Source organism: Eptesicus fuscus, chromosome 5 (genome assembly GCF_027574615.1).
Source record: "Eptesicus fuscus isolate TK198812 chromosome 5, DD_ASM_mEF_20220401, whole genome shotgun sequence".
Classification (NCBI taxonomy): Eukaryota; Metazoa; Chordata; class Mammalia; order Chiroptera; family Vespertilionidae; genus Eptesicus; species Eptesicus fuscus.
The window spans coordinates 50,379,760-50,392,239 of record NC_072477.1 but is presented as its reverse complement, the minus strand read 5'-3'; the positions used below and the strand labels follow the sequence as shown (position 1 = coordinate 50,392,239).

At 40.9% G+C, this 12,480-nt stretch overlaps 1 protein-coding gene across 2 annotated transcripts in view; it reads left to right on the top strand.

The window, feature by feature from the left end:
• FAM81A (family with sequence similarity 81 member A) overlaps positions 1–12,200 on the top strand; it is a 70,764-nt gene extending 58,564 nt beyond the window's left edge. For both annotated transcript variants that reach the window (XM_054715525.1, XM_054715526.1), the window contains 3 exons: positions 4,197–4,332; positions 5,979–6,174; positions 11,747–12,200. In XM_054715525.1, coding sequence (XP_054571500.1) covers positions 4,197–4,332; positions 5,979–6,174; positions 11,747–11,871 — 457 coding nt within the window. In that variant the 3' untranslated portion in view covers positions 11,872–12,200. The remainder of the gene's footprint in view (positions 1–4,196; positions 4,333–5,978; positions 6,175–11,746) is intronic.
• Positions 12,201–12,480: the final 280 nt, after the last annotated feature.

The window sequence follows — 12,480 nt, the reverse complement described above, 5'->3', positions numbered from 1 at the left end:
GAGGTCACAAGGAAACTTCCTGTCTATTCTTGCCTCTGGGTAGAGGAGTAAAAGCTAGTCTTGAGTATCAGGATCTTAACACAAGCTTTATATAGATTTAGAATGGTAGTTCCCATTACCCAGAGGGCTAGAAAACCACAGGAACTATGGTATCATCACATATGTCTCTGTAACCGTCTTAGAATGACCCTGAGATTCCTGGCAGAAGCAAATGCAAATCTTCAGTCTTCAAATCTTCCCACAGACAAAGGAAGTCCCAAGAAACATGAATTTACAATCAAATATTGTGCAACAACACAAGGGAAAAGCCACACAACTGATTGAGTCAGAAGAAACAACAACAACAACAAAAAAAAACCACACCAGAATCAGGCTTCTGAATACTGCATGTATAGGAATTATTGGATAGAATAAGAATTCATGTGTGTATGTATTTATGAGTATTCACACGCATATTTTGAAAGTATGATTAAGGGATACGAGATGATCAAAACTAACCAATCAGAATTTAAACAACCAATTAGAACTTCTACGAAATATAATAATTGCTATAACCTCTGACCACACCTAACCAGGGAGCCTGAACAGTGACCCTAGGCAGCTTTGGAGCCCAGCTTATGGCCCCACCTGATTGTTGAGCACAGCCTTGCCCGGGCCCGGAACCCAGCCAACAACCCTGCCCAAAAGCAGAACATGGCCTGCAGCTCTACCTGACTGGGGAGCCCAGACAACAACTCCTCCTGACCCCAGAGCACAGTTTCCAGCTCCACATAACTGCTAGGTACAGCTGGTGGCCACGCCTGACCAGGGAGCCTGGCTAGTGACCTCAGTCAACTGTGGGGCACAGCCAGCAGCCTGCTAAATTGTGGAGCATAGCCTGAGGCCCTGTCTGATCATGTATCCCAGCCTGTAGCCCTGCCTGAACGTGGAGCTGGGGAACACAGCTTGGGGCCCCACCTGATCAGGTACAGTTGTGGAGCCCAGCCTGCCGCTCTGCCCGATCATAGAGTCCAGCCAGCAGCACCGCCCTGCCAGGGAACACAGCCTGCAACCCCTCCCAACCAGAGGTAATTGCAGAGCTCAGTTAGGACTATGCAGCCCATCAAGTAGCCCTACATGGACAGGGAGCCCAGCTGGTGGTCTCCACTCCTTCAGAGCGTGGACAGCAGTTCTGCCCAACTAGAGACCTAACAGACATACAGAACATTCTATCCAACAGCTGCAGAATACACATTCTTCTTCTTCTTTTTTTAAAAAATATATATTTTATGGATTTTTTACAGAGAGAAAGGGAGAGGGATGGAAAGCCAGAAACATCGATGAGAGAGAAACATCGACCAGTTGCCTCCTGCACACCCCCTACTGGGGATGTGCCTGCAACCAGGGTACATGCCCTTGACTGGAATCGAACCCTGGGACCCTTCAGTCTGCAGGCCCAAGCTCTATCCACTGAGCCAAACCGGTCAGGGCATACACGTTCTTCTTAAGTGCACACAACATTCTCTAGGATAGAGCATATATTATTAGGCCACAAAATAAGTCTTAACAAATTAAAGATTGAAATAAAACCAGGTATCTTTTTTTTTTTTTTACCATAATAGTGTAAAATTAGACATCAATAACAGGAGGAACATTGGAAGTTAAACAACCCATTCCTGAAAAACCAATATGTCAAAGAAGATCAAAAGGGAAATTTTAAAATCTTGAAAAAAAATAAAAATGGAAACACAACACACTAAAATGTATGGGGTGCAGCAAAAGCAGTTCTGTGAGGAAAATTTACAGAGGTAAATGTCTGCATTATGAGAAAGGAAAGATCTCAAATAAGCAACCAAACTTTATACTTCAAGGAATTAGAAAAAGAATAACAAACTAATCTCAAAGATAGTAGAAGGGAAGAAACAATAAAGCTTAAACTAGAAATAAATGAAATACAGAATAGAAAAACAATGGGAAAAATAAGCAAAATTAATAGTTGGTTTGTTTGAAAGATAAACCAAATAGATAAAACTTTAGCTAGGCTAACTAAGAAAAAAAGAAAGAGGACTCAAATAAATAAATTATAAATGAAAGAGGAGGCATTACAGCTGATACCACAGAAATGCAAAGGATCATAAGAAACTATTATGAAATATCATATGCCAACAAACTGGATATCCTAGGGGGGAAAAAAATCTATGAATTTCTAGAAGCATACAACCTACCAAGACTGAATTATGAAGAAATAGAAAATCTGAACAGACCAGTAATAAGGAAGAAAATTGAATCAGTAACCAAAAACCTCCTTACAAATAAAAGCCTAGAACCAAATGGCTTCATGGGTGAAGTCTGCCAGATATTTAAAGAATGATTAATGGCAATCATTTTCAAACTCATTCAAAAAATTGAAGAGGAGGGAACACTTCCGAACTCATTTTATGAGGCCAGCATTACCCTGATGCCAAAGCCACATATAAAATATCCCTGATAAACATAAATGCAAAAATTCTCAACAAAATACTAGCAAACCAAATTAAAGAGTACATAAAAAGGATCATATACTATGATTAAATAGGATGTATCCCTGGTATGCAAGGATGGTTCAATATACACTAATCAGTCAACATGATATACCGCATTATGTTGGATAAAAATCATGATCATCTCAATAGATGCAGAAGAAGCATTTCAACATCTTTTCATAATAAAGACTCTTAACAGATGGGGTATAGAAGGAATGTACTTCAACATAATAAAGGCCATATATCCCAAGCCCACAGCTAACATCATACTCAATGATGAAAACCTAAAAGTGTTTCCTCTAAGATAAAAAACAAGACAAGGGTGCCCACTCTCACCACTTCTGTTTATCATGGTACTGGAAGTCCTAGCCAGAGAAATTAGGCAAGAAAAAGAAACAAAAGACATTCAAATCAGAGAAAAAGAGGTAAAATTATCCCTATTTGCAGATGACATGATCTTATATATAGAAAACTCTAAAGACTGCACCAAAAAACTGTTAGAATAAATAAATTCTGTAAAGCTGCTGTGTTCTGTGGTCAGTCTTCCTGGTCAGATAGGTGGAGCTGCTGGCTTGGCTTCCTGCCCAGATAAGGCCAAAGAGCTTTGTTTTTAATGACTAGGAAGTTGTACTTACCACTTCTACATGTGTCCAATTATCCACCTTAGTCATATGACCACACCTAACTGCAAAGAAGGCTGGGAAATGTAGTCTCTGGCTAGGCAGCCATGTAACCAGTTTACATTTGAGGGTTTCTTAATAGGGAAGAAGAGGCAAACAGACTGCATATAATTAGGGGTTTTTATCACAGTGGGTATTTATTTTGTTATCATTTAGATTCTTTTGTCACATATATTTCTTTGTATTTTCATTACATTTCATAATAAAATAATAATAAAGTAATTAAGGAAAACAGCAAGTATGAAGTGTTATTTTAAGGCAGTGGTCAGCAAACTTATTAGTCAACAGAGCCAAATATCAACAGTACAACGACTGAAATTTCTTTTGAGAGCCAAATTTTTAAAATTTAAATTTCTTCTAACACCACTTCTTCAAAATAGACTCGCCCAGGCTGTGGTATTTTGTGGAAGAGCCACACTCAAGGGGCCAAAGAGCCACATGTGGCTTGCGAGCCGCGGTTTGCTGACCACTGTTTTAAGGTATTTGGAAAGGGAGAGGACTAGAGGACTAGAGGATTGGGTTATGTTTTTTATTTCAGTTTTCTTTTTTATTTAAATTAGAAAACATCTGTGTGGAGGCAAGAGAAATTTGGAGACTATTAAAGAAAAAGGGAGCCAGGCTCCAGTTCTGGGAGATAAAATGGAGAATGAGGAAGAGCCCAGAGAAATAGGGGAGTTAGGAGGGGTTCCAGGACAGTGTCCTCTGAGCCAGGAGCCCTGGGGGACCCTCTGAACTGCAAAGATTAGCACCCGTTGTGGCTTTGTGTGACTCTGACACCTCCATGCCCACACTGTCAGCTCCTCATGAGTAGGAAGTATTGTCAGGTGCTTTTCTGTTATAACATCTTCCTCAAACCCCTTCCCAAAACAGTGCTAAATGCAAGTCTAAGAAAAGGTAAGCATGTAATTCTGAGTGGGCTCAGTTTAATGCTGACATATTTATGAGAAATTTGATAATCGGAGACTGAGATTGTTTGAATTGTTTTACATCTAACTTGCTGATTCTTTTATTTTAGATTTAAAGGTACAATTGAGGAACTCAGTAACCAGATTTTATCTGCTCGGAATTGGTTGCATCAGGAACAGGAACGGATAGAAAAAGAACTTTTACAGAAAATCGATCAGCTCTCCTTGGTTGTTAAGGAAAACAGTGTAGGTATTGATGTTTAGCAATAACATGGTCATTTGCTCTGGGTCTGCAATGTTTGAGTAATACCTAGTAATTTATCATCGCTTCATTTAGCACCACATTAGGCTGTTCCAATGCTTGCCTTAGAATCCATTTCATGGTTCATATTGGTTCTTTGTCATAAAGAGATGGAGCACTCTGATTTGTTTTGGTTAACAAAGGCTAAGTAGAAAACTTTAATAGCTTCAGCTAAGATGAATTTAAGTGAAGACCTTAATGAACCAAATTGTCCATCTGCTTTTCTAAATCAAACAATTACAGACTTCAACCTAGCTTGTTTTAATTTCATGCCTGGGTATAACCAGTCTTGACTAGATTTCTCCCTCCAGGCCCCTCTGTCACACTGTAACTGCAGTATGAGATGTCATGGTGCAACATGTAAAGAGAATCCACTGTTTTCTTTTCCAGCTTCCTTGTCCTTTTGCCCCACTCTTCCAGAGGACTCAGGTGTGCAGAACTGCTCAAACACCATACTGAGAAAGCCTTGCATAGATAGGATTCAAAATCAGTAAACTCTGAAACCGGTGCTTGGCAGGCAGCTTTTTGGGTTTGGTCATTTAGCCTAAGCATCTCCCTCTCCCTTCTCTTTTCTTGCACTGCTTCCTCCTGTCGAACGTTGATGGAGCAGAAGTGACTGGTGCAGTTTGCATCTCTAGCTCTGCTCTCTGAAAGCCCAGCTGTTGAATTGCAGACTCTGCATTGAACAGCATTTTGAGAACTTTGTCATGCCATAGCACACCCACTTTCAGCTTGGAGTTTGTGGTCCTGGCCTCCAGAGCTCGCCTGCAGACAGATTCCCATAAAAATGAAGCATGGTGGGAAGGGAAGGGAAAGAAAGAGAAGGGAAGGGAAGGGAAGGGAAGGGAAGGGAAGGGAAGGGAAGGGAAGGGAAGGGAAGGGAAAGGAAGAGAAGGGAAGGGAAGGGAATATTTACCATATCACATATTTCTTTAGGTGTCCTCCATATTTTTATCAGATCTACTGATTGATTTACTTAGATTCATGCTAATACATTTGTAGGCTCTGGGTCTTTGGATCACTTATTTTTACATGAGGATTGGTCTAATAGCTAACAGTAAACCCCAGGATAATGGGGTTTAATAAGATAGATGTTTATTTCTCTTTCACATAGATGTCTGGGCTAGTGTGGTAGCTTGTCAGTCCTCAGAGTCTCAGGATCCTCCTGGCATAATTGCCAATCCTAGAGAGTGACCCCTGTCCTCATAGTTCAGGAAGGTTGCTGGAGCTCCAGTCATTGTCTGAATTCCAGGAAGAGGGGAAAGAAGGACATGCCTCAGCTGTCTTTTAACTTTTCCTGGAAACTGCCATATACACTTGAACTTGCATCTCATCGGCCACAACTTAATCATATGGCTACCCCAAACTCAGGAGACAGTAGAAAATGTCATCTGTATTCTGGGTGACCTTATACCCAGCTGTAAATTGGCAATCTGTTAAAAAAGAAATCATGGATCTTAGGGTGACCAACGAGCAACCTTTGCGATTCCGTTCCCTGCAGATTGTTGTTAAAAGACATTATAGTTGATGCCAGTGCCATACAGACTTTCTTTTTGGAGTAATCTGGTGCAATTCTTATCATGGATCCCAGGGAGCCAGTGAAAGGGACATGGAGAAGAAGCTCAGCCAGATGTCAGCCAGACTCGACAAAATAGAAGAGAGTCAGAAGAAGCATATGGAAGGGCAGAGAACAAAACAAGAAGAAGAGAAGGTGCATGGGCGAATCAGCAAGCTGGAGTTGCAGATGACGGAGGACATGAAGGAAATGAAAGCAGAAGTTGATGCTGGTAGGCTGAAAACAGCTCCTATGGTTTATTTTCTATTTGATCTAGGAACCAATTAATTAGTATTCCCTACAACTGCCTATGACCCTGGCTAATGGCAAGAACAGTGAAATGGCCTTAGGTGATTTTCTGAGAAGCTATGCTGTATTCAACTAAAACATCATTTTAATACCAAGTACACAGAGAGCCACCATGAGGGACAAGCAAACAAAATGAAGATTGCTTAGCTTACAATTGATGTGCACTTCTTTTTAGTGCTGTGTACAGATTCCTTTCTGTTCATAGCCAAGGTCACTAGGTCTCATAAATAAGCACATATCTTTGAGGGGCTTTTGAAGGCTTTATTGTATACTGCTAGTAGGACCATCATGGTAATGAGTTGTTTTCCTCTACTTGGAAGTCAACAGGGCCCATTAATTCACACTTGTTTAGGAGAAAATGTTAGAGCTGATTTCAAGTTCTAAGGGCTGACATAAAAGGAGGAATTAGATTTACACGCCGAGTCAGGAATACAGAACTGGAACCAGTAAGTGGAAGTGACCCGAAGACAGATTTTATTTATTTTTTTATTAAAAAAAAATCTTTATTGTTGAGAGCATTACAGATGTCCCTCTTTCCCAGCCCCCCTATTGCCTCCCTCCACTCAGTTCCCGCCCTGTCCCAGGCCTTCACCACTCTATTGTCTGTGTCCTTAGGTAATGCATACATGCATATAAGATCTTTGGTTAATCTCTTCTCATACCCCCACTGCCCTTCCCTTTGAGAATCATCAGTCTGCTCCATTTCCATGCCTCTGATTTTATTTTATTCACCAGTTTATTGTGTTCATTAGATTTCTTATTCGTTTATTTTGATTTTTAGGTTCAATTGTTGATAGATATGTATTTATTGCCTTTTTATTGTTTATATTTTTTATCTTTTTCTTCCTCTTCTTCCTCTTCTTAAAGAATACCCTTCAGCATTTCATGTAATACTGGTTTGGTGGTGATGAACTCCTTTAGCTTATTTATTTTTATTTTTTTATGTCTGTGAAGCTCTTTATATGACATTCAATTCTAAATGATGGCTTTGCTGGGTAGAGTAATCTTGGTTGTAGGTCCTTGCTATTTATCATGTTGAATATTTCTTGCCACTCCCTTCTGGCCTGCATAATTTCTGTTGAGAAATCAGCTGACAGTCGTATTGGCACTCCCTTGTAGGTAACTAACTGCTTTTCTCTTGCTGCTTTTAAGATTCTCTCTTTGTCTTTAGCCCTTGGAATTTTAATTATGATGTTTCTTGGTGTGGTCCTCTTTGGGTTCCTCTTGTTTGGGACTTTGTGCTTGCCTATTTCTTTCATCAGGTAGGGGAAGTTTTCTGTCATTTTTTCAAATAGGTTTTTAGTATCTTTCTCTCTTCTTCTGGCAACTCCATAATGAGAATGTTGGTATGCTTGAAGTTGTCCCAGAGACTCCTTACACTATCTTCATATTTTTTTATTCTTTTTGCTCTTCTGATTGGGTGTTTTTTGCTTCCTCATATTTCAAATACTTGATTTGATTCTCAGGATCTTCTACTCTACTCTTGAATCCCTGTATATTATTCTTTATTTCATCAGTGTATGCTTAATTTCTGACTGGTCCTTTTCCATTATTTTGGCATTCTCACTAAGATCCTTGAAGGTCTCACTAAGTCCCTTGGAGGCCACAAGAAGATTCTTGAGTAACCTATAACCATGGTCTTGAACTCTATATCCAGGAGCTTGCTTTCTTCCATTTCTTTCATTTGTGGCATGTTTCTTTGTCTCTGCATTTTGACTACTTCCCTGTGTTTGTTTCTATGTATTGGGTAGAGCTTCTATGTCTCCTTGAGTTGGTAGAGTGGATTTGTGTTGTAGGTGTCCTATAGGGCCCAGTGGGTTAGCCTCCCCAGTCACCTGAGCTGGGCACTCTAGGTGTGCCCTTTTGTGGCCTGTGTGCACAGTTGTGTTGTAGTTGAGGCTTGATTGCTGTTGGTATCATTGGGAGGAATTGATCTCCAGGCCAAATTGGCTGTGGGGACCAGCTGCAACTACAGGGGGAGAGCTGCTATGCAAGAGACACCCCTATGGAGCAGGGCTTGCTTCACTGGGGCTTTGGTGCTCACTGAGTCTGCCCCTTGAGTGTGTCACTCATGGATGGGTAGAGTTATAATCTAGTATGATCTGACACTGACCAATGGGTATACTGGCTCTTGGGTCTCCAGGAAGGTGCAAAGTCAGCCATTGCCTGGGGCCACCCAGCAGGAGCTACAGAGAGATCTGCAGATTCCTCCTATTTGTATCAGGTTTAGAAGTGTTAAGCAAGGCAGGCTGGTGCTAATGCTGGGTCTTGGGCCTCTTATTGATAGGTTTGGGGCTCCCTGACCCAGCTGCAACTTGTTTGAGAGATTTTAGCAAAGTCTGTAGCCTGAGCAAGGACAGGCCATTCATAGCAAAAGCCACTGTCCACAAGTTGAGTGAGGCTGTAAATTGGATGGAGCAGGGTCTCAAGGAATCACCTGAGCGGAGCAAACAGAAATGGCTGCCAGTCAGCCCTGCCACTGGGGAGGCCCCATTATAGGAACAATGACCCTTGCAAGCACCTCCGTCTGGGAGAAAGCCGCCCTGAGTTCCAGCTCTGATGCCAGACAATCCAGTTTCTCCTTGTATGTGTCTGTGTCCCCCAGAGCCTCACCCTGGAGCTCAGAGTAAGCAGTACTTTGTAAGTTCCTTCATGTGGCCAGCCTTTAAGAGGAACAGCTGGGTCTCCAGCAGTCTCCATGCCACAGAGTCCCAATTACTACTGATTTTTAGAGCCCATAGTTATGGGGACCTCATTTCCCAGCTCTGGGAGCCTGGGCTGTGGGTCTGGTGTGGGGATGGGACCCCTTACTCCTCATGGGTGGTCTCTGCAGAGATGATCTCCCTCCCAATTAAAAACACACGTGGGTACTGGTCCAGCCAGTTCTGCGCCTCTGCCCCCCTCCTGACGGTCTCAATGTGCTTTCTTCTTTACTTCTCTAGTGCAGGACTTCCATTCAGCCAGCTTTTAGGTGGTTCTGGATGATGGTTGTTCTGTATTTTAGTTGTGATTTTGATGCGGTTGTGGGAGGTGGCGAATATAGGCGGTTACCTATGCTACCATCTTGGTTCTCCCTGAAGACAGATTTTAACTCAACCTGAGGCAGAAGTACAGCAGGTCTTGGAATAAGGTCATTTTATTAAAACGTTCATAAGATACCCTAGGAACTTAACTCCTGTTTATGTCAATTAGCCTATGGAAAAGTCAGTTTCATTATTGTCATTTTGTTTAAAGTCACAGAACCTATTGTTAGTGAGGACCAACTATACCCTCAGTTAATGGGTCCTAAAACGACACGGGTAGCTTGGTGAGCTTGAAGGCTCTTTGTCACTGATCTGGTCAGAAAAGAGAAAACAGCCTTGTAATGTGAGAAGGTGGACTAAGTTTTCTCCTAGCTCCTTCCAATTCCATGATTCTATAATTTCCTTCTATGGAATTGTTGTATTTTGGCCACATGGAGATAAAAGTACTTAGATACCCCAAGAAAAAGTTTGTTGTTGCCACCAAAGTATATTGTTTTATTTAAGTAGAAGCCACAATTAAATTTATGAACCGAGGAACTTATAAATATAAAAATAAAGATTCTTTCTTGATCTTTTGGGCTATTAGAATATGGTATTTGAATGTTTCATCTATGTTTAACTTTGTATCATTTCCTGAGTAAATTTATTATGATTTAATCAACATACCATTGAGGTTTTTAACATTTAGTACCTAGTAAGAAATGCATATGAACCTTTTTAAGATTAAAAATATTTAAATTTTTTCTTACAAAATCAATACATTTCTTAATGGAAAATCATAAAGCACAAAACATTTAAAAAATACTTGTACCTTCTTTTACACAGAGGTCATTTTATAAATATCTTTCTATACATATAGGATATACATTAATGTACTGTTTCATATGAAATCTCATGCTATGCATGCAGATTTATAACCTACTCTTTTAATTTGTAATATATTCATTCCATTCAATAGAACAGAATTTTTAATAAGTAATATTTTTACCTGTCTTTCATGAATTGCTATATAAAGAAAATTTTCTGAGAGAAAATTCTAAATTTAGTAATGAAGACAAGACCTTTAAAACATTTATTTTAAAAACCAATAGGAATACAGAATAATATGAAATGCTCTTTCAATGGGGAAATTTTTCATTTTCTATCTTTTTGTTTTGGACTAATTTCAAATTTAGAAAAACTGTAAGAACAGTTAAAAAAACCTCTATATACCTTTAATCTGGATTAACCAATCTATATATATAAAAGGCTAATATGCAAAGTGTCCCCTTGGGTGTTTGATTGCTCACTATGACGTGTGCTGACCACCAGGGGGCAGCACGGAATGAAGGAAGGCCCCGGCTGGCTGCCGGATCGCCCCAATTGGCCCTGATCACCAGCCAGGCCTAAGGACCCTACCCGTGCACGAATTTCGTGCACTGGGCCTCTAGTTGTTAATATTTTGGAAATTTGCTTAATCTCTTTCTGTGTGTGTGTGTGTATGTGTGTGTGTGTGTGTGTGTGTATGAATATAATTTTTTTCTAAATTATTTGGGAGTACATTGCAGAAGTTATGATGCTTTGTTATTCCTTTATTATGTTAAGCTATATACCATAAGAACAAAGACATTCTCTTAAATAACTATAGTACAACATAATATTGATGAAATATGTTTTAATATTCAATTTTCAACTTTAACCATTGTTGGCTTTATAGCAAACCTTCCCTGGTCTTGGTTCTAATTCAGAATCACAGTTATCATGCTTCTTTATTTACTCTCATTTGATATGGATCAGTTCCTCAGTGATGTTGACATCATTAAAGAGCACAGGCCAATATTTTGTGGAATGTCCCACAGTTTGGGTCTGTTTTCTTCCTCTCAATTATATTCAGGTTGTAGGTTTTGGACAGAAATGTCACAGAGGAATGTGTCCTTCCCAGGGTACCTTATCAGGGGGTACATGATGTGGGTTTCTCCCAGTATCAGTGCAGTTAGCTTTGATCACTTGGTTAAAGTCTAGCTGCCAGATTTCTCCATTGTAATAATTCCCTTCCCCTTGATAATTAAAAAGTAATTTGGCTTGGCTGGTGTGGCTCAGTAGTTGAGTGTTGACCTATGAACCAGGAGGATATGGTTTGATTCTAGTCAGGTCACATGGTCTTGTTGCGGGCTTGATCTCTGGTGTGGGGTGTGCAAGAGGCAGCCAATCAGTGATTCTCATCATTGATGTTTCTATCTCTCCCGCTCTAAAATCAATAAAAAAATATTTTTAAAAAGTACTCTGTAGGGAGATACTGTGAAACTATGTAACTATCCTGTTTCCCATAAAAGTTTTACTCCAGCAGTTTTAGCATCTACTGATAATGTTTGCCCAAATCAACTATGACTATACTAGTGTGCTGTAGAATTTGATACAGCATTGTTTTTTATTTTTTTAATTTTTTTCAGCATTGTTTTTTAATATTAACTCTTGTGAATTTACCTCTTAAAGGGTTTACAGCCATCTATGAAAGCATAGGATCCCTCAGGCAAGTTCTTGAAGCCAAGATGAAACTGGACAAGGACCAGCTACAGAAACAAATCCAACAGATGCAGAAGCTGGAAGCTCCCATGTGAAGGGAGTTGGGACAAGGACCTCAAAGGTGGTTTTGCCAGTGGGTCTGGGAGCTCAAGACCTCCGTAGCCAGGGTGTTGTGGCATTTGGGATTGTTCTATTCATGGCGTGCATGTGCCAAGAAATGTGTTTTCATGGGTCTAAATGTTTACTTTGAGTCTTGAAAACACTATCTTTAAAAATCTATACTAATAATAGAGGAATATGCAAACTGTCCGGGACTCTGTCACAGTAACGACAGAACAGCAGGCTACGTGGGGCAACCAGACTGGCAGGGGGGTTAGTGAGGGACAACCAAATGACTGAACAGCAGCCTGTGTGGGGCGACCAGGCTGGCAGGGGGTAGAGTTGGGGGCGACCAGGTCAGCAGAGGGGGGCAGTAGGGGGTGACCAGGACGGCAGGAGGGGGGGCAGTTAGGGGTGACCAGGCTGGCAGGGGGGGCAGTTAGGGGCAATCGGGCCAGCAGGCAGAGGTGGTTAGGGGTGATCAGGCTGGCAGGGGGGGAAGTTAGGGGTGATCAGGCAGGCAGGTGAGCAGTTAGGAGCCAGCAGTCCCAGATTGTGAGAGGGATGTCCCAGATGGAGAGGGTGCACGCTGGGCTGAGGAGACC